The following is a 22,600-nucleotide window of genomic DNA, read 5'->3' on the forward strand; positions in this document are numbered from 1 at the left end:
TAATAATGTCCACCGGGCTCGAGTTACAATATTAGTATGCATTAGTTTATGCTGTCCTACTGGCAGTAGCTTTTTTCATTGTGTCTTCCTTCACTTAGCATTTCAATGCCCCTCTCCTGTACGCCTCTCTTTTAATTCCTTAATTCTCCCTCTCATCCGCCCTCTCTCCTGTAAGTGGAGATCAACCATGAGCCAGTGAGCATTTCCTCTAGACTTTTGGAAATGCCATTGTAAATTTCAGTGGTAATGACATCATAAATAGTGCACTGATAATTGATCATCTCTTGCCAATTTCAGCACTGTTCATTATAATAATAATAATAATAATAATAATAATAATAATAATAATAATCTTTTTTACTTCTCTGAATCTCTATCTCCCTTTCTTTTATTTTTAATGTACTTCTCTCCTCCCTTGTCTTTTTTTATTTTCACGATCCTAAGTTTCCTTCTTCAGGCCTGTGGGACATTGTGACATCATTATATTGATTAAGTGAAAGTCACATCATCAATATGCTCGCTTCAGAAATATGACCGGGTGATGTCACCAGCTGCCATTTCCAGGCTTGAATACACATGAGGGCTTCTCTCATCTCTCAATGGTACAATGGTACCCTTTGAAATGTCATACATGCCTTTCAGTCACCTCAGCAATCTGTCTCCCCTACTCTCCATTACAAGCAGGCCAAGTTCTGCCATTGCTGGATAATACACCTCAATTAATCCCTTTAGCTATATGCTCTCATTTTTGCAACGTTTTACTAAATGTAGGGCTATGTGCAGTCCCCTCTAGTTTTTAAAGAGCATTAAGTACTTGTGTAATCCATTTATTTTGTAGGCCACTGTTAGGTTGTCCCTATATATATTTAGAATGGGATGTTAGAATAAATGACAACACTGAAGGTTAAACTAGGAGAGTCTGGAAGTCTTATTGGTAGAAGCCAGTAAATTGAACTGGCTTCAATTTAGAAAAATTACTTCGCTTCAATGTTCCTGTACAGTTCTGTGATTTCTGCAGACTTCAAGCAATAAGCAAAGAAGACAAAACTGAACGGAAACAGAAGAGAGACTTAAATATCTGGGAATCGGATGCACCTTTTGAACCATTTCAAACTACAAGATCCGATTCCCACTTTGTTTCCTGCGTCGCCAAGGCAACAGTTCAGTGACTGGGGACATCATGGAAATGCCAAAACAGTAACCAGGCCATTTCGGGGAGGGCTACTTATTATCAGCATGCGATAGTTTTTGCAACAAAACATCGGTTGATAACGATTCGCGTTAGGTAATTTTAATGTAGTATGTTACCGACGCGGTTTCATCCAAGTTGCGTGTATTTTCCCAGGGGATAAGATGTGACATAGCTGTACATAGCCTCGGTTTTACATTACCGCAGAATCAGCCGCGATGGCTACAGGTGGACTGTACAAACTAGACGACGGTGAAGCATTTCTCACAAATTGTTTTCCTGTCAGATCATTCTTTCAGCCAAGCAAAGAAGGTATATTTACGTATTTGAACTATTTAAATAAACCCCTCTTTAATTTAATTCACGTTATTTATTTTATATGTATTCCCATGTAGCTTGATTATGTATACTGATAGACTAAAAGAGGATGTAAGTCAGCAAGTTACATTCATTATTTAAACTAGTTATAATACGTCAGGTTTGCGGGGTTTTCTTTTTAACAGGAGCAGGGCATTGGCTTGTAGCTCAAAGAAATGCCATTGAAGAAAAATACAGAAGTAGAAACACTAGAGCACACTGCACTGCAGAGGAATCAGTGGTGTCTGGCAGTACAAAGCTTCACGACTCGACGAAAACAGATATCAGCTGCAACACGTTAGACCGGTCTCTGTTGGTAAGGATACCCAATTTTATTTATTAATAATATTTTATTTCAACAGCTGTCTTTTTATTTTTCAAGCCCAGACTTTTTTAAGCATGGGGACTGAATATTGTTTTTTAAATAAAAATGCAATTTCTGTCATTCATCAAAATACAACTTAAGCCATTTGCAGGTATTTTATAAGACACAATTAATTGATAGTATTCACATGCTTTCATGTGTTTCAGATGAGATTACACTGTGTGGACAAGCCTTCTGCATTGTGCAATGTTAATATTAGTGATCAGAAATTGCACTCGGTAAGTTTGTTTGTAATGCTGAAGAGGGGAAGAGTGGGAAAGAGTTGTTGGTAGTGTTGCCTGCTTCTTTGTGGAGTAGCTGATATGTTTATAAATAATGTCATGCAACAGTACTTTTTTTAGACATGTTACACATTTTAAACAATGGGAGGAGGGATGTGGGTTTCACACAGTTCACTGCTGTACTTTATTACATCGGCTCATGGTGTTTACCACATCTCTTGTTACACATGCACCAGGCCAAGCCAGAGGACTTTGAAGAATTTGACAATGTTGCTTACATCAATGCTTCTGAAAATCATTTGAATTTGGGTAGGTTTTTTTCTATTGTATTCTTCAATCAGATATTAGCAGAACGAACGCTATGCATTAAATGCTAAATATTAAGAAACAAGCAGATATATTGCACAAACATAATACATAAATGCCTGGTAGACATACGGTGTCTTAGACACTGGACATTTTATGGACGTGGGATTGTCTTAACATAAAGTGCAATATGGGTTCTCACGGTACACTGTAGAGCCTTTCAACAGGTTTCCCATCCTAAGGGAGCTGGAGCTGTCGCTGAACAGAATATACAGCCTGCGGGTGAATGCTGGGGACTTTCCTCATCTGGAGGTAAAGCCTCCTGAAGGAGCCGACACCTCTGCCTTCAAACACCAGGATTTACACGTCACTTCCTCAACACACTGAATTATGAGGTTCAATGTTCCTTCAACAGTTTGATTGGTGGCCGTCCAAACATTTCAGCAGTGAATGGAAGCTTTTAAGACCTGAGTGTATAAGGATTTGATTATCTTTTTGAAAATAATTTTATAATCCTTATTTTGCTACAGGTGCTGGACTTGTCCTACAACCACCTGTCCAGTGATGATGTCCTGTCCGTAGGGCTGCTTCCTTGCCTCAAAGTCCTTCACCTCACAGGGAATGGACTGCAGACACTACCCGACGACATGGCTTCTCCACTCCATGACCCTACTCAGTGGTATACTGGGCTTTTGTTCTGCCTTGAAAGTTACTTTAATATTTGAGAAGGTTACATTGCTCTGATTTGAACCACAAGGTGATGAATATACAAATGACCATGGCACTGGCAACAGTAACGTTGTTATAAGAGAATGCACAGCACATTCATGGTACTTCATGATATTTGAATATTATTAGGATTAGTTATTAGGATTGGGGATGCATTCTCCAATCACAGTTGCTTATACATAAAAAATAAAAAAAACTTTACAAGCTTGTTGAAATGAGTTGACCAACACAAAGCCTGAACATAGTATCTCAAAACAGGACCTCAGATCAGAGCAAGCTGTTCACTTCCCTAGAGGTTCTGATGCTTGATGACAATAATCTGTGCTGTCCAGGAGTCTTCAACAGCCTTGCCAATCTCAAAAGGTCAGCTCATTCATCATCATATTCACACTTTTGAGATGTCCAGAATGTAGCACACTGAGATAAATACAAGCTCATTCAGCTGTTTAAAAGTCAAAAGTTTGGTTAAGTTTAAAATGTAAAAGCATTTCTCAATTATTTTCACTGAATGAAAGGTTTTTAATTTTTTTACATTATATCTGACACTACATTGTATGAAAATACAACTGTGTTGCTAATTGTGAGTGCTGGCTTCTCTTTCTCCCTACACAGATAAACCTACACACATTATAAATCAGAAGAATATGCATGTAAAAATGACTTATGTACAGTATTTATTAAATTTTCATTTACTCGTGTAGGCTACAGTATTTAAATCTTCAGGGAAACTACATCACGGAGGTGCCGTTCCTGCAACAGTTTGGGGACACAGAGGATCTCAAGAGCTGCAGCCAAAAACACGGTGAAGATCTGGGACATGGACAGGACCTTGTTTCAGACTCTGAAATGTGGGCAACCAGCAACAAATCTGTGGAGAGAACTGGTTGGTACTGCAAGGGGCCTGTTCAACCGATGTTCATTTTAAGATAGCTCTTTACATTAAATGTTTACTTGTTTCTTTTCTTAGATGCAGATAATAGCGATTTTCCCTGGGTGCAGAAGGAACTCAACAAGAACAGCACTAGTGTACGTTTCAGACAGTGTCAGTTTTCCATGTTGGAAAAAGGAATTTTGTCATTCATACCCCTTCCAACTATTTACACTGAATAGACTTGGAAACAGAAAGTGCTTGCAGGAGAGTTTAGTCCTGGCCAACACAAGCAATGTGTTTATTTTTATGCTCTTGAAGGATGATTACACCCATCGGAGGACACATTCCACGCTACAAATTTCCAGTGAATTCAACCTTCCCCTTCCGGAGCTGAGATTCTTGAATCTGGCTGACAACAAGGTCTGTGCACTGATTTCTGGAGAAGTCTGTAAGTATTTGGATACAGTGCAGTCTGTAAGTATTTGGATAGTGACACATTTTTGTTGTTTCTGCTCTGTACTCCAGCAAACAAGCAGTTGGAATAAAACATTCACTATATGGTTAAAGTGCAGACTTCCACCTTTAATTTGAGGGTTTTTACATCTGGCCCCTGGCGCTAACCCGGTGGAAAGCCAGACGGGTCCGAAGGGCACAGTGGGCGCTGTGGCTGTTGACTCCGAGGGGAATGTGGCCTGTGCCACCTCCACGGGGGGGATACTGAACAAGATGGAGGGCCGTGTGGGGGACAGCGCCTGTGTGGGGAGTGGTGGCTACGCGGATAATCGGGTGGGAGCAGTGTCCCCAACAGGGGACGGAGAGGCCATCATGACGGTGACCCTGTCCCGGCTGATCCTCTTCCACATGGAGCAAGGGAAGTGTCAGGAGGCGTCAGACGAGGCCCTGGCCTACATGTGGTAGAGGGCGCAAGGGCTGGGCGGAGTGGTGGTGGTAGACCCCCGAGGCGGGTGGGCGGCCTGGTTTAACGATACGCAGATGGTGTGGGCTGCAGCCCAGGGCCAGCAGCTGCACTATGGAGTGTACAAAGGAGAGGACTTCATTCAGCCGCTGCAGGACCCAGACTCAGCCAGCACCCAAGACCACCACCAGCACTGATAACACACCTATATACAGTGGCTTCAGAAAGTATTCAGACCGCTTCATGTTTGGCACAATTTATTGTGTTGTAGATCTACAGGGGGCGGCCTGTAGCATAGTGGTTAAGGTAAATGACTGGGACACCAAAGTTCGGTGGTTCCAATCCCTTGAGCAAGGCCCTTAACCCTGCATTGCTCCAGGGGAGAATTGTCTCCTGCTTAGTCTAATCAACTGTACGTCCCTCTGGATAAGAGCGTCTGCCAAATGCCAATAATGTAATGTAATCTATATTTGGGATTATGTATAGAAAATTTGTGCACAGTTCACCCAATATGGATGTAAAAACCCTCAGATTAAAGCTGAAAGTTCGCACTTTAGCCACATAGTACCGTTTTATTTAATCTGTTTGTTTGCTTGAATACAGAGCAAAAATAACAAAACGATGTGGCACTGTCCAAATACTTACGGACTGTACTGTACTCTGAGACAGGTGTTTCTGCACTTGTGGCGCTGATTAAGTGCTTAAGTTGGCTTCCGAGGCCTAAAATGTTTGAAAAGAAACCTCAAAAACATGCAGGCACTACACCTGCCGACACCTCTAGGACTGGATTTTGACCCCCCTGTTTTACAGTGATAATAGTTGGTTTCTTCCTGCTGTCCACAGATTGCAGTAGAAGAGGCGCTGTTAGCGGTGGCCTGGTTTCCTTCACTCACTGAGCTTGTGATTCACTCGAACCCACTCACCACCCAGAGGAGTGGTAACTCAGTCGGCTTGCATTGTGTGATCACACCAACTCCAGTTTTCATTCCCCCATGCACAGTAAAATGTGTCCAGTGTTCGTCCAGAGTACGTAACTGGGCTTCTGATTGGGCTTCAATTGGGACCACACCCTTACTGCTCAAGCTAGGTTTTGAAACAGCTGGTAGCTGGTTGACCAGTTCAGACCAGCTCCCCACTCAACATGTTTTGAAACAGCTGGTAGCTGGCAATTTCAAGCTGGTCATAGCTGCATTTTACCACAGGGTATATACTCCGTAAGAGTTGATTTAACACTGAACATTTTACTGTTACTCAATTTCGGAATGTTCATAGACCGAAGCCATGACTGAAAAAGGCCTGTGTCAATTTGGTACGAGGCAGACAAGCACACATCCCTGAAAGGATTATGTGCTACCAGCTAAAATTTTATAATGCAGCAGCCCACTGGCTGCACTGACATTTTATATGACCAGTGTAGTCCTTGGGCAGCTGGCACAGGGATAATGCAAGCGTACCACAAGAGCCCAGATCAACCATCAACCAGAAGGAAGAGGTTAAAGTAGCAATTTATGATTTCTTCATGTGAACAAATACCATATTTCAGACATATTCCCACTGGCGTTTCTCTAGCAATGACCATTGAGAAGAGGGAAAACATGTGTGAAGGCTGCATGTCTTGGGGAACTATGGGAATTGTAGAATAGACCTGTAGTGACCGCCAGTCACCATGAGCGGTCGCCAAGTCGTCGATTGCCTCTTTAAGTGAGTAATCAGAGTTGCAGTTTTGTTGGAAAGTTGCAGGCCACTGCCTGCAATCTAATTTCCCTGCATTTCTCTGTAGGGGATCCACCTATGCTGACCCACTTCCTCCACGACAGGCTGGGTGTCTCCATAAGGAGGCAGAAAACACAGCACTTTGTGAAACCACGCATTGTGATTCCAGTCAACCAAAAACGAAAGGTTGTTAACAATGCATGCAAATCAAGAAGACAGTGGTGTAAAGGACATTATTTATTGAAGTACTTTTTTGTTCATAATGCACCTTACTAAGGATTGTAATCATTCAGGATGTTGCTATGAACTCTGGGGGAAAAAAAGTTTGACAAACAGTTCAGGTGTATGAAATACATGAGGTTCTCTGCATTCTCATAAAATCCAGGGATTGCATTTAGTTGATGTACAAAGAATATAAAAAAGTGACAAGTAATCTGAAGACAGATTTATTTTTGGTTGTTGGAACCTCTCCCTGGAGTTTGCTTCCTGTTTTTACTACTACTTGAGGTTTGGATCAATTCTATTTCAGTTCATAATATGAAATAAAATCCCATTCAACCTCACTGAACTGGACATTTATAAATCAAAATTGAGTTTAAGTTTCTGAATAGGAAATTTAATTTAAATGGAATTGATCAAAATCGTGATTAATACCATCCGTTCCTCTTCGGCGCGTTCATTTAGAGGTCTTAAATACATTTCAATGTTTGAAAGCAAACGACTTTCCATTTTGATTTGATTTCCCTGTAGGGTGCAGTCTCATCTATTGCTAAACTCTTCTTTCTTTTTTCATGCATTAAGAATGAACTCATTTTCATTAGTCTGTTTTTGGGCCAGTAACCTGAATAAGACAATTACAGAATCCTTTTGGCTGAATCTTTCAGGTGGAGACAAAAATTCGAAAGGTCCCAAAAGTACCTCTAAGCTTGGAGGCTGCAAGTAGCCATTTTCTTCACGGTCACTCGTCCATTTCGGAGAAATACACAGAAGATTTGCTGGATAAAACAGTTCCCCCAGAGCGTGTTAATCTGCAGTCTCCAAACTGTCCTCCTCACATGAGCTGTCAGGGAATTGACAATGAAGAGGGAACAGATTATCACGGGTTGAATGATTCAGAGGAGAAAGCCAATGACTCACCAGGAGCTAAAAACCTGGAGAAGGAAGCTTTCTTTTTAACACAGGTAATTTGCATGCCAAAGTCTGTCATTCTGACCAAGATTCTTGCACTAGATTACAATAAATCTACTACTGGATGTTGAAATGGATGTTGGTGTTTGTGTCAATTCTAGATCAATGAAGTCAGTTCAGGAAATGAATTGAAATTCTGTTCTGTTTATTAACTGACCTCACAGAACTTCATTAGCATTTTTACATGTACAAATTGAATTCCAATGCACATTCCTGAATTGAGAAGTAGTGAAATTGACCTGCAGTGTTCCAATCAGCAAAACAGCATTTTGATATCTAGACATCAAGATTGCACGTTTGACTCGTTTTGAATTTCCACATAACTTCCCCGTGTTTAGGTGAATGACCTGGATGGATCGACTTGGCAAGAGGAATCAGAGCGGCAGGAACCTGACAGCGAACAACAAAGACAGGAAGATTCAATTCCGGACAAATTCAGAGGCTACGAAATATTGCTGGATGCTAAACCAGATCCATTCATGTTTGAGCCCGTTGGTGAGACCGACTGTAATTACACAAAATACCAATGCTGTACATATTAAAATATGCATAGGAAAGCAGACCATTATGTATGGCATTGATCTAAAGTATATATTTTTGTATCTTAACAGGAATCCAGCAAACGGTTAGAGTTTTGGAACTGGCACTCAAAAACCTCCTTGTTTACAGAGATTCCAAGGCTAATACTGATCTGCTTCAGAAACCTTACACAGAAAAGGAGAAAAGAGTGGGTGATTGAGAGTCTTCTATTGTTATTATTACACTAAGGATACTCGGTAAACATATTTTGGGGATACATTTTGTAAACTTGAATGAGGGATTATTCCTTATGGTATACTAGCACCTTTTGTTTTACAGATTGGTAAACTACTACAGGCAAAACCAAGGAGACTAAAAGGAGAGAAGGCTGAAGATGCTCTGACCAAAATTAAGGACAGAAGAACAATAAATAAAGTCCCTTTAGGTAACAAATGCATTTATGAATAGCATTAGACATTAGAATGGCTTAACTTCATAGGAATTTAATCACACAAAGTTATATCAAGTAAGCAATAGTTTACCAGTGTACCAATTTGAATGGAAGTAGCAGTGAACACAACGTGTTAACGAAGCAGATGACCTAATCCAGTATTCTAGATGACAATTCAATTTGTGCATTTTTATTTATAGACAAGGTTCTTAAAGGCAAGGATGTCTACAAGAAGGAATACGAAGAGGCTTGGACTTTGTTGAAGGACATGAAAAAAAAGTACAAGATTGTTCATATGAAAGCAGAAGAGTCAGCTCAAGTGGAGAGCAGCGAACACACAAACCTGGATGGGAGGATGGCGAAGCAAGAATAAAGGAAGAACTTGTATACACTTTTCCTTCCCCAAGGCTTTGGAAACCACCTTTATCATGCGATGTTGATTGCTCATAGTCTGCTAAAGCTGAGAAAAAACATTCTTCACATTCAGTGTGGTGTTCAAAACAGCAAACACTAAAAACCTAAACTCACCAAATAGAAACTAGCATCCATCCATCCATTATCTGAACCCGCTTATCCTGATCAGGGTCGCAGGGGGGCTGGAGCCTATCCCAGCATACATTGGGCGAAAGGCAGGAATACACCCTGGACAGGTCGCCAGTCCATCACAGGGCACACACACCATTCACTCACACACTCATACCTACGGGCAATTTAGACTCTCCAATCAGCCTAACCTGCATGTCTTTGGACTGTGGGAGGAAACCGGAGTACCCGGAGGAAACCCACGCAGACACGGGGAGAACATGCAAACTCCGCACAGAGAGGCCCCGGCCGACGGGGATTCGAGCCCAGGACCTCCTTGCTGTGAGGCGGCAGTGCTACCCACTGCACCATCCGTGCCGCCAGAAACTAGCATTTACACTCAAAATACCTTTAATTAGTTTAAAAAAAACATATGAAACCAGGTCATTATAATTGAGTCATAACTGATTTTGGAGATGTTGGATGTTGGATTATGTGAGAATAGTTCTCAAATTCCAAATGACTCGCATATAAATATTTTAAGATCAGTAATGACTGTTTACATTTTCTAAAGATGTTTTTGCAATTTATTTTTACTTTAAAAACATTTATGTTTTAAAGAAAAACTGCAATATTATTAATGTATTTATTTATTACTTTCTAGTATTAAAAAATCTCATTATGGCAACATTGGTAGTTCAATATGTTGTGTCAAAACAACTGCAGGCTGAAAGGCCTGAAATCTGAAGTGTATATCAGCAACTATGTGTGCAAAAGGCTTTGTGAAGACATTGAACTTTTCTTGTCAAGAATGAAGATACCAAATGGCAAACACATCTATGCAAAATCAGAAAGTGCTTCTGTATGTTCAACAGGGAGTGTATCTTACAATTTACCTTTAAATTTATGCTATTTATTTCCATTTAAATATGGGCACATTCATTCTATATTTAAAACATTCATTAAGCATGGCTACATGGAGCTTAATTGATACTCAACCCCCAAAGTCAGAGGTAATGAAAAAGGAGACACAGTAACAAGGACAGGAAAGTATCACCAGGATTGCTCAGATCTTTATAAGGACGCTATTGAATACACCGGAATAATCAGAAACAGCTGAGAAGCCAACTGTCCAATTACTTTTGGTCCCCTAAAATGGGGGGCCCATGTATTCCTACACAGATAATTATGCTCAAAGTAAAGGTGACAGCTTGCACTTTAACGTTATATGTATTGTTTCAATTCAAATCCTATCTGCTGGATTACAGAGCCAACAGAAATGGTACCACTGTCCAAATACGTATGGACTGCAATTTACACTCCGTAAAAGTGTATTGAACGCTGAACATTTCCCAGTGTAATAGAAGCAGTGGATTTCTTCCGTATTCCAGTTATATTTGCCTGGCTGTTATCGCATGGTGGCAGCATTGTGCTGCCTTTTCAGCACATAGTTCCCTTCCATACACAGGTTCTGTGATGGACTCATAGAAACAGGTAGTCCCAGGTTGTTGTTTTTCGTTTTTTTGTTTTTTTTCCAAACCTATAGCTCATCAGAAAACAAAGGGGAGTGGGGTGCAACTATCTGAAGGAATTTGAGGATCCCAGTATCAACGAAGCCAAGATTTTACAACATAAACAAATAAATAAGTGGAGCACAAATTTAGTGGAGCACAACTCGCTAATAATGTGGTATATATTTGGCAAAAATGGGAAATTAGACAGCAAAGCTAGTGATCATCACAGGTATACATGAACTGGAAGCAGAACATTTTAATAAAAAACGTATACACTTGCACATAATCTATTAATTTGTCGATTATGGTGCACATTGGTCTTTTTTTTAATTTGATGATTCTTTCGCAATATCCCAACTGAAGAGCCGTAAAAATAATGGTGTAATACACACAGACACAAGCTTAAGAAGTGACAGTGCCATCATCTGTCAAAAAGCAGTAAAGTCTTTGCTTCAACAAGTAAACATGCTTCCTTTTCGGCTTTGCACCACACGGCATTCCAATGGCTAATGGAATTACTCCTGGCAGACTTGCTGTGCTGCGTTTTATTGGATCATATTGCTTTCTGTTACAGCTATTTTTTATTTGTGTCTAGGATTTTCTAGAAGAAGCCAAACAGGAACTGTAAAACCTAGGGAATGCCAGCTATTTGCACATGAAGTTAAGTATTTGGGTCATGTCCTCACCGAAAGGGACGTCCTCCTAGCCAGACAAGGGGTCAGCTGGACTAGACTTTCAGATAATGTAGACTGTTGAAGATGAGCATAGTTTAGCTTTAGCTTAGCATTGCCAACAGTATTAGAAAACTTTGAACAGCTACTCCATAAAGAGATTAAGCACCAAACTAAAGAAAACTGGAAAACTAGAGGGCTGCCAGCTTGAAGTAATACCTTGTGAGTATTCTTATTTTTCATAGAAAATAAATAATACATTAATTAATATGATGCATGGAACGTGATGTTATCTAGTCACAGCAAATTGATGACGCTTAGAGAGGTTGGTGGCCTTGGATACCAGCTCTTACACAAGTAGGACATTGCGGTGACGGAACTTAAGTTGCATTTTTGCATTTATAATTACAAAGAAAATGCATGTGTAATGGGGGCAATATATTGAGTATTGCATATGTATAACCCGAGAAAAAGCTTGACAGTGCACCAGAGAAGATGTATCAGTTCTATTAAACGTCTTAAACTAGTTATTCACAACAGACACATGAATTATCCATTCACAAATTAAAATCAAACCACTACCCAATATTGGCCCTCACAAAATATTAGAACATAGGATTCAGAATGTTTTATTTTGTCAGTTCAACAATGTACAAACAAAACTAACGGTTTCTTTATCTTAGCGTGGCTAGTGGCGGTGGGCCCAATGTGAGATCTTTTTATGGGGCCCAAAATCCCTGGCGGCGCCCCTGGGTGTGGGTTACAGCCGTTTCCGCGTAAACTTACAGACAGTCTTTCCTGACATGGACATAGACATAACATTAGCTCATATTTATCAGCTGTGTTTTCAGAAAGACAGGGACAGCCACTTGGCGGCGCGCCGTCTTTTCATTACACGCTTCTTTATCCCGTGGCAAATTTTATGGCAAAATGATTTGTTTTTCTGGAGGGAAATGCGTTTGACATTACGCAATACACGAAAGTCTACCTCATAGGTACCACTTCGTTAAAATATAGCCTAGGCTATAGAACAACTCAGAATGAAATTTAAGAATGTCGTGTCACTACTCCGCTTTTGGAATACATACTTTACATACTTGTTAATCGAAACAAACATGCACGTCATTTGTGTTTGGTAAATTCTGTATCACGTTTTCGACATTGTAACATGCCACCACGAAACGAAGTCTTCTTTCCTCTAGGAGGCGCGCATCGGAATACAATCCTGATTTGGTCGTGAATCGTTTCACACTGGTCTCGAGCGTTTGCTGTCGCAGTTACAATCGAAGAGTATATTCGTTGTTACCAACTATTTCATTTCTGGTATTATTTATCTCTTAGATGAGTTGTCTCCGACATGAAGAACATTTTTATGTTTTTACTTTTGCCTTTGTACATTGCTCGTGATTCCGAAGCAATACCAGCTAAAAGTGAGTGGCAATTTAGACTTTGCAAGCTAATGCATGTTTGAACAGCTCATGTGTTTTTAATACTGTGAATAAGAGAATTGCTATGCAATTTAATAATTTATTTAGTTTCCTGTTTGCTATATATATTCATGTGGAATTACACAATAACTGTATTATTACTATTATTGTTATAATAATAATAATAATAATAATAATAATAATAATAATAATAATAATATTATTATTATTAGGTGCTATTTCAATGATTACACTTGCTTTTTCTGATTCTTACGTTTTGTCTATTATTATTATTATTATTATTATAACTGTTTTTGAGAACATTGTTGGAATAAAACAATTTTGTCTTAAAACATTTTTTTGGGGAAGAATTAACACTGTAAATGAAGGCACATGGCACAAAGCGGGCGTTACACCAAGGAATAAATGCTTGGCATTCTAACGTAAACAGACGCGCACACGCTGTGAACAAAATTATTTGCGTCGATTTGCAACTCCAAAAGAAATGGAATGATAAGCTGCGCCTTTAGCAGCTTTGGAAGCAAGCATTGGAATGTTATTTCTGCCAAATATATTTCTTAGCTGCAGTGTGAAATATGCATGTTTAGCTTGCTTTTAATGGTTTGGGGTTTTTTCGTTTGTTTCTACGACCAGTCTCTGGCGTATTTTGTACTTTCAAAGAGAAGACGTACAGTCCTGGGGACAGCTGGCATCCCTATCTGGAGCCGTACGGATTCATGTTCTGCATGCGATGTGCGTGCACAGAGGTATAATCAGACGAGCGTTGTGGACAGCTCTTAAAACATTTTGAGCCATGTGATAGCCAGGCTCAGACCACGAATTTTGTATGTCACAGCACATCAGTTGGTTACCTGCACTATTTTGGTGTATAATCAAATGCACTACAGTATATGCCCAGCCTGGCCTGGTGGTTGGCATGCCAACTTAAATGTTGTGCATTATAAAGAAATAGACTGTTTTTATCTCGCAACTCGATTCATTATGTTTTATTAATACAATTATCATATATATATATATATATATATATATATATATATATATATATATATATATATATATAATGTTTTGTTGACCAGATGTTCACTTTGCAAACAAGAATTTAGAGGCTGGAACTGGATTCAGTTTCATTTACATCGATTACAGTAGGTTTAAGTCATGCAAAATTGTGCTACATTATATACTAAATTCTGGTACCACTCAATTTTCAAGGTTTATAGGTGTTATTTTTCACAGTGTTGTAAGACTATTGTGGTATTTAAACATCATCCAGTTTACTGTTTTTGACTCAGCAGGCCAAATGCACAGCCTGAAGGTGTGTGTGTGTGTGTGTGTGTGTGTGTGCACGTGTGGGAATTCCTTCATGTGGAGCTTGTAAATATTCCTAGACTGGCCATGTGAAATGTAACACCATTAAGTGCCCGGCCCTTCCCTGTGAGAATCCAGTCACGGATGCTCAGCACTGCTGCCCTCGCTGTACAGGTACTGTCAAACTATCAGTTATTTTATTTGGAAATGTAACTCTCACTTGTTGCCAGTAGAGAAGCATAACTATTTGAAATACTGTTCATCCTTTAGACACTAGTGAAATTCCTGATGACTGACATCTGTTAATAGCATGTGACGTCAAATTTAATCAGTATCCAGAAGAAAATTCTTCGTTCAAAATTATTTTACATTTTGGTTCATAAGAAGTTACATAAAAATGCTCAGGGATCTTAAGTGCTTTCAGATTTAATGCCTGGCATCTGAAGAGTTAAAGTTAAAGCTACGGTGTTTCCGATGCTTATTTGACCCAAATGTTGATGGGTCAATTACATGTGCCCACTGCTGTGGACAATGATGGGAGTGCTGGTCCTCATCTTGGCCTCAGTAATGCAAAGCATTCAGTAGACATGCTGCCTTTAGCTACCGAATTGTGCTTTGGGTGCCTGCCATCTCAGGCTCTCTCAGACCGAGGAGAAAGACATGCTATGATACACACGGTTTTGGTAGTAAATACATGTACAGTGCAGTCTGTAAGTATTGTGGTACAGACAGTGGTACATTTCTGTTCTTTTGGCTCTAATCCAGCATATTGGATTTGAAATGAAAGAAAGATGGTCAGCTTTCATTTGAGGGTATTTACATCCATGTCGGGTGATCCTTTTTATGGATAGTTCCTGCATTTTAGGGGACCAAAAGTAATTGGACAGGTTTCTGACTAGTCAGGTGTATTCTGTCGCTTCCTTAGTGCAGGTATAAAGTAGAAAACTTTCAGGGATGTGATTCCTACACGGATCACCTAATATTGATGTAAATACCCTAAAATCAAAGCTGACAGTCTGCACTTTTTTATTTAAAATCCAATGTGCTGGAGTACAGAGCCAAAAGAAAATGAATTGTACCACTGTCCAAATACTTATGGACTACACTGTACTTTCTTCCTTTCTCATAAGATCAGCATAGAAGCCCAGCAGGCCTGAGAGCTCCAGTGAAAGTCTGTCGACACAATGGGACTGTGTACCAGCCAGGAGAGACCTTTGCCAACCATGACCTGTTCCCGTCTAGGCAGGAAAATCAGTGTGTCATGTGCACCTGTTCCGTAAGTCAAACTCATTCACCCCTTGACCTTTACCGGCTTAAGAATCGTTGGCTTTGGGTGTTTGGTTGATGTTCGTTGTGCAAAATCCTGATGATTAACTGTGTCTGGCTCAGAAATGACGCACAAATCTTCTGCTGGCTCGAGCTGGGTTTCTTGACGTATATTTGTGCAATATCAAGGGTAGTGTTACAAACATTGGCAGTATTAAACTCACCAGAACAAATTACAGTTTTGTTCTGGGCAGATTTTTTTTACAATGTCTGACTGTATTGTTGTAATTTTGTGTCTCTACTCGGACACTGTGTTGAAATACTTCATATGGTATCTGACTTTATCAACGCTTTGAGCTTGACTGTTGGAATGCGACTTTGTTGCTTCAGAATGGAAACATCTTCTGTGCCCTGAAGACTTGTGCAACACCCACTTGCTCATCGCCGGTTTCTGTTCCAGACACTTGTTGCCTCGTCTGTAAAGGTCATCACACTTTTCCAGGTTTCTTTCCGTATGAAATATGTATGACATTTTAGAGATTAGCTGCACAAGTGAACTTATTTCATTGTATATGCCAAACTAGATTAAATTGATCGATAAATATGTCTAAGTTGGTGTTACTGATGAAATTGTACCAAGTTAAACAAATAGGCACGTGTGTAGACTTACATAGAATTTGACAGTGACATCAATACTGTTTTTTGCCTTCATATTTAGTAAGTAGAACATTTTGTATATATTTCTGACTGCTTTCTCCTGATTAGATGCTGCCATTAATCTAAATTCTGCATCAACAGAAGATGGGGGACAGCAGTTAAACCGAGGAGTTGTAAGTGTTTTTAAACATAGTGATATTGAAGTATGTGTATGTTCCTCAAACTGCCTGGGTTCAGTACAGTAGCTAGCTCTAATTATGAATTCAGGAGGGACATACTCCCTCACAAGAGTCCACAGACTTAGCAGGCCCATTATCATTATCATTATAAAAAAACAACTCATAGTATGGTTCTGCACATGATAGGTTAAATGATCTCATTGTGGTATTTTCGTTGACATATCATCCATTCCAAACCAGGCCACTATTGTTTTTCACAGAAATTGAGTTTACTACAGTATGATTTAGTTTATTTAGCTGCTTCAGCAAGACAGACTCAAAAACAGGGGCATGTCTAGACATTGCAAAGACCTGGGGCTCAGCCCAGCACATAATATTCATTTTTAAAAGCGCACATTCACGTCCATTTTAAATTGAATTATGTAAATAGCCTAGCAATTATTTATTATGCCATAAGCACTTGCAAAAACATGTAGAGTAAGAAGTAACCATTCTTGAGTTGTCTCCTTAATTTAACTCACTTGCATCATTGTTCTGGCAGTGACGGCAGCTAGTATGCTAAGACACACAGCCAGGGTCGAGGCACGCCACTGCTCAAAAATGAAGGAATGCAGCCATTCGAATCAGCAACCCTCATCTAACCATATCAAACTCTTTCTACTCCCTCCTCACACACACACACACACACACACACACACATTGCAAGAGACACTCGCAGGACCAGTGCTTTGTGGAGCAGCCAGGGGGTCGGGCTGTCCGGGCCACTCCATCCACAGCGAGGACCCCACCCCGGGGCCTGAACCTGCAGGGTCTTCGGCTGAAAGGGGCAGCAGGCACCACAGTGAAGATCCTCATGCAGAAGAGACAGCAGAGAGGTGAGGGGCAGGGTCGCACTCAACACAATGGACGGGGTCTTGGGAGTGGGGTGGCCATGGAGGTGGTGGTATGTGAGGTGGCATTATATTTTGACTGTATTGTGTACGTTTTATGTGATTACTGTGTAGCCTGGCTGCCATTTTTGGTCAGATCTCACTGGGAAAAGAGATTTTGAATCTCAGTGGGACTTCCTGGTAAAATGAAATCTAAGAAAATAAAAATAAATAAAATCTGACTGGGAGAACCAATATGAGGCGGCAAAGTTGTCGATAATTGTATATTATCAAATGTATGTTCTGACTCAAAATGCAGAAATCAAAAGCTGAAACCAAGACTAGACACTCACGACTCTTTTATGTAAAAGGAAATCCATGTAAAAGGAAAGGCCTGAGCAACAGTTGCTCACCTGTCCATCATCAAAATGGAGGGACTCAACACAAAAACAACTCTTTCTGTAAAATGGTAAAACATATATGCATGTATTGTTTCATATTCATCTTTTGATCTGAAATCCAAATGCCTTAAGTAGCAAAAATAACAAAACTCACTCTACCGTTACCATACTTTTGAAGATGAAAATGTGTTTTCAGCTTGTGTTTACAGCGGTAAAACGTATTCCCATGGCGAGGTGTGGCACCCAGTGTTGGGAAAAGTACTGGAGTGCATCCTGTGCACCTGCACCAATGGGGTACAGGAATGCAAACGCATCACATGTCCTGGGCAGTATCCATGCCAACGCCCTGAGAAAACCCAGGGCAAGTGCTGCAAAACATGTCCAGGTAACTGAGTGCATGAGAGCGCTATTGTACCTATGTAACTCTGGCCTACACCTCTGACATTTTTTCTGGTATCATATACATCCTTCTAAGTAAAATGTAGTCAATTTATATTCTTAAACACAATACTATACTACTGAAATGCACTTACTATACATTGACACTACCATAAGGATGACATACAGTATATTAAATAAGTACAAATGGGTAAGATTTCTTTATGACATATTGCAGCATAAATGCTTTCTGTCTCCAGAATTGAAAGAAGAAACCAATAGGACACAGTGCCTCTTGGACCAGGACCATAACAGCCTTTTGGTTTACAAATTTCAACCAGCTTCAGAAGCTGATACAAAGGGTTCTGTCAGAATAATCGCCATTGAAAGGCAAGGGATCGCTGAGGTCGAAGTACAAGTGTGGAAGACTGTTGAGGGTAAGCTAGAGCAGACCAGACTTTGAGTTAGTCAGAAACGTTCAATGGTGCACATCTTCTGGAAGGTGTGGAAATAGTGACCACACTGACATCCCCTTTTCGCCTGGCAGGAGGTTTGTACTTGATGGAGATGGGAGAACTTCAGAAGAAAGATCTTACAGAGAATCCTGAGAACTACATCTTACTGACCACGCTTGATGAGGGTAAGTGTAGCATAAACAATACTGAATACAGAGCATAAGTACTTTAAAAAATGTATGTTACTTTACATTTTTAATTAGCAAATAATAAATTAAAATAAATAAATGACTGTTGAAAGTTTGTACAAAGCGGTCTACTGAAGCGGTCTACTCTTGTTGATGATTGTAATTAGGTTTAGGTGCAGTACAACCACAGACAGATTTGAATAGGTGGCACTTGTGACTCCGATAGGAACTGATGTTTTTCCTGGAGCTGATCCTCTTAAATGGAAAAAACATAATTGGTAGTTTAATAAGAATGCTCTGCCCAGCCGAGACAGCAGTACTATGTAGCATGCTACCAAGATGGTGGCCTGCATTTTTTTAACAGGCTCACATTTTTTTTCAACTTAATCAAATCCTATTCTGGTAAAAACTCCTTTGAACTACGATGCCCTCCTCAGTTTTAAAAATAAAACAGAATAATATGCTTTTTACTTTTTATGAACTTTCATATAAAAAGTTACCATCCAACAGAAAAAAACTTTTCATTTTTTCATAAAGCCCTACTACTTTATGGATGTATAAAATACTTGACAATATACTTTTTATAAGCATCCACACCACTTTTTGTAAATTATATCAGTATTGAATGTTTAGTAATTAACAACAGATGAGCTTGACTTTGGTTGGTATCTACTAGTACTCTGTCTATATTGATACTGCAGACAGTCATAAGACAAATTACATGTCCTGCTTTCTTTCTGTCATTCACCCAATCGTATAAAAGGTTTAAGAATATTAAAATCTTGGATCTTTCTCCAATACCCATAACGTTTACATGTAGGAACTTATCCAGAGCGAACAGAGTTTTGTGTGTTTGCATGTAATCCATTCTTACAGCACGGGCCTGTTCCACAAAGCAGGATTACTGAGTTAGTTGGATAACAACACTGAGTAAAACCTGCAACTGACACAAATGTGGAACATGGGCTTAAGTAAAACGAGCTGTTTTTCCGGGTGCAGTTATCCAGCTAACTTAGTAACCATGCTTTGCGATCTATTTACTAAAGAAAGTCTGGTTGAGTGCCTTGCTGAAGGGTACAGGAGCACTTTCCCCACCTGAGGATCAAACCTGCTCATCCTAGTTACAAACTCAGTTCTTTAACCATTACACTTGTTCTTATCTAATCTGCACATGGCAATAGAGGAAAATTGACGAATTATAATACGCTGACTGAAAGCTCACCTGTTGAAAACTGTCAGAATATTCAGGATATTCAGTATTGGCTTGTTTCAGGCCTGCAGGTGTATAGCTGGGCCTCCGTTTCCTTCCAGTTGGCTGACTGACACCATAAATAGCATCTTTAGACAAGCTATGAAATATAAGCAAAGACATGACTGGCGTCTGAGAGAACTGGATGGGTGGACTCCTAGACCTGCACCATCCTAGACATGACTATGGAGGAAAGGAAATTGAATTTCACTGAGTCATTTTGGAAAATTCCTCTGATTTCCTCTTTACAAGTACCCATGTCTGGTTCAGCTTCATTTACAAATATTAGAGGAAAAGATGGCAGCTGTTTTTGAGATGCATTTGGCCAATGGGGAATATGGCTAGTGAAAGGCCCGTTTCTCATAGTCAATGTGAAAGTGGTTGAATTTAACGAAAATGGAAAAAACTTGAATTTGTCACAAGGCAGAGCATATTGCAAGAATTAATGTGTGTTTGTCTTTTTTTTGTCTCACTCTCATACATGCAGAGACTTGGAAGAAATTCAAGGAGGGTGCAATCAAGGGAAAGGAATTTCCAAAACGCGGAACCTGTGAGGACGGAATTAAAGAGGTGCTGAAGTTTCTAAACCCAGCGCAACTAGACAGCTTGTGTACCTCTTAACATCTCCATCCCGCTTCACCTCCTGACTGTTGGAAAAAGAGAGAGAAAGAAAGGTTCAGAAACACCCAGCCAGTAAGATGACACACTCTAGAACATTCCTACAAAGTTCTTTGCTGCAATTTCGTCTGTGGACCTTGGTGCCTGAAAGGCACGCTGATTCACCGTAGCACGCTTACATGAGTTTATACCAGACATTTTCCACATTCGCTGTTTAACCAAAGCTTTGAGCTTGACTGGGTTTCATACAACAGACTGGACCCCTTGACCCTCCTATTTGGGCTCTGCATGGACAACTGTCCAAAAGCTGATCCTCGGTGGTAGTTTTTAAGCGGGGTCAGATAAGGAACGATCTGATCTGACGTGGAGTGGAGCACATTAGAGTTCGAAGCACCTTTTGTTCCTTCTCTCTCATGCTTGACAGTTGACATTCTTCAGGAGTAGCGATTTGCTTCGCGGAAGACAAGTAGATGGATAGGACTGCTTATACAAAGCCGCACAGCCGTTGAACCGCGGTGGTTTTTAAAAAACAATAATCCTGATTTAGAATCCGGTGTATGTAATATCATAAGCTGCAGCTGTTTTTGTAAATATTTAAGATGAACCACCAGGGAAAATTAAACAGTCTCCTGGCCAGGACACTTTTATAAAGTTGATATAGGCCATACTGCCGTCACTGTACTTTGTTCTCTGGAAAATACTGCTGTAAGGAGCAGTATGCATTTCCAGTATGTATTATGGACTGAGAAGCATATTTATTGTAAATACAAGTTAGCACAATGTAAATCGAGTCACAAACTGAAGCTGTGGTCTGTTTTTAAGCTAAGAACGTAATATGTACATGTTGGAGTACTTATTGTAAATGTGTGCATGCCCGTGTGCACACATTTACAATGTGTGTGTATGTATGTATGTATGCACAGAATGCATGTGTTTGTGTCTTTGTATGTATGCATGGTTCTATATATCCTAACAATGGGATACAAATTTGTAATGCATGAGGTACATTGGCTGGTTGCCATTTTAATTTGACCGCTTCAGTCGAGTTTAATTTATAGCCTCAGAAAACCCAGCTGGGGAATTATGGAAAATGGCAAGGGCTTCAAATAGTCTCTTAAAAGATGATAATTGCGATCTGTGAGACTTGCATATTCCCAAAGCCCTGTAGATCATCCTCGGATATGGTGTCCAGCTTGTCATCAGCCCGGGTTGGGTCAGCAGGTGTAAGATAATTCCCTTTCAGTGTTTCCCTATTGGCTGCAAGGAGCTGAATCTGAAAGTCATGGGTGAAATGCCAGAGACAGTACTGTGGAAGAGATACAACTAATATCGCTGCTGCAATATCCAGCTATGCCAGCTTGATCAGCTTTAAAATTGAGCTGGTCAAGGTGGTCATAAGCTGGTCTAACTGGGTGTGAGCTGGTCAACCAGCATGGTCAGGCTGTTCATAAGCTGGTCCAGCTGGGTATGAATGAATGAATGATTGAATGAATGAATGATTGAATGAATGAATGAAAGCTTTATTTCGAACATGTGAAAATACAAGGATTAAGATAACAAGACAAAATCAAAAAGAAAGTAGTATTAACAACAATAAAATAAAATAAACCAAGAAAAACAATATTAACCTAACATGTCCGAAAAGGAGTAGGAAGAACCATAAGCTTATTTAATCCTACCCCTTCTCCACTGGTCAACCAGCATGGTCAGGCTGTTCATAAGCTGGTCTAGCTGGGTATGAGCTGGTCAACCAGCATGGTCAGGCTGTTCATAAGCTGGTCTAGCTGGGTATGAGCTGGTCAACCAGCTAGTGCTGGAGCTGGTCTGAACTAGTCAACCAGCTACCAGCTGTTTCAAAAACTAGCTTGAGCTGGGTATGAACTTGAAAAAACCTTTCCATCTCCTATGTTGGTCACAGTGAGTCATTCTGCTGGCTTCCCACATTGTGCCAGGCAGTACTGCCCATCTCACTGTGGGCCTGACAAAATACTTTGAAATATTTTGAAACACAAACCCCTGAGCTACGAGGCCTAAA

General features: G+C 40.1%; 2 protein-coding genes and 1 pseudogene across 7 annotated transcripts; all 3 read left to right on the top strand.

Moving 5' to 3' along the window:
• Nucleotides 1–1,185: 1,185 nt before the first annotated feature.
• Nucleotides 1,186–9,384, top strand: xrra1 (X-ray radiation resistance associated 1). Of its 3 annotated transcripts, none has more exons than XR_009709212.1 (17): nt 1,186–1,501; nt 1,693–1,862; nt 2,078–2,149; nt 2,389–2,461; nt 2,673–2,770; nt 2,989–3,137; nt 3,446–3,550; nt 3,889–4,070; nt 4,155–4,213; nt 4,377–4,478; nt 5,818–5,911; nt 6,755–6,873; nt 7,572–7,868; nt 8,214–8,370; nt 8,487–8,651; nt 8,734–8,839; nt 9,046–9,075. XR_009709212.1 is itself a non-coding variant. In XM_061250024.1 (17 exons), the coding sequence occupies exons 1-17, from the start codon at nt 1,408–1,410 to the stop codon at nt 9,216–9,218; spliced, it is 2,166 nt and encodes a 721-aa protein (XP_061106008.1). In that variant the 5' UTR covers nt 1,186–1,407; the 3' UTR covers nt 9,219–9,384. The 3 variants fall into 3 exon arrangements, 2 of the variants coding, with proteins under 2 accessions (XP_061106008.1, XP_061106009.1); XM_061250024.1 differs by having other exon boundaries at nt 8,487–8,602; nt 9,046–9,384; XM_061250025.1 differs by lacking the exon at nt 9,046–9,075 and having other exon boundaries at nt 8,487–8,606; nt 8,734–8,811.
• LOC133132449 (isoaspartyl peptidase/L-asparaginase-like) lies at nt 4,659–5,171 on the top strand (annotated as a pseudogene).
• Nucleotides 9,385–12,699: 3,315 nt separating the features above from the next.
• chrdl2 (chordin-like 2) lies at nt 12,700–21,230 on the top strand. Of its 4 annotated transcripts, none has more exons than XM_061249276.1 (11): nt 12,700–12,982; nt 13,634–13,746; nt 14,386–14,479; nt 15,436–15,581; nt 15,962–16,073; nt 16,337–16,401; nt 17,114–17,282; nt 17,874–18,062; nt 18,316–18,492; nt 18,603–18,695; nt 20,435–21,230. In XM_061249276.1, exons 1-11 carry the CDS (start codon nt 12,910–12,912, stop codon nt 20,566–20,568), a joined length of 1,365 nt encoding a protein of 454 aa, XP_061105260.1. In that variant the 5' UTR covers nt 12,700–12,909; the 3' UTR covers nt 20,569–21,230. The 4 variants fall into 4 exon arrangements, with proteins under 4 accessions (XP_061105260.1, XP_061105261.1, XP_061105262.1 ...); XM_061249277.1 differs by having other exon boundaries at nt 15,962–16,055; XM_061249278.1 differs by having other exon boundaries at nt 15,962–16,055; nt 16,373–16,401.
• The last annotated feature ends 1,370 nt before the right edge of the window (nt 21,231–22,600 follow it).

Source organism: Conger conger, chromosome 7 (assembly GCF_963514075.1).
Source record: "Conger conger chromosome 7, fConCon1.1, whole genome shotgun sequence".
In the NCBI taxonomy this organism is placed as follows: Eukaryota; Metazoa; Chordata; class Actinopteri; order Anguilliformes; family Congridae; genus Conger; species Conger conger.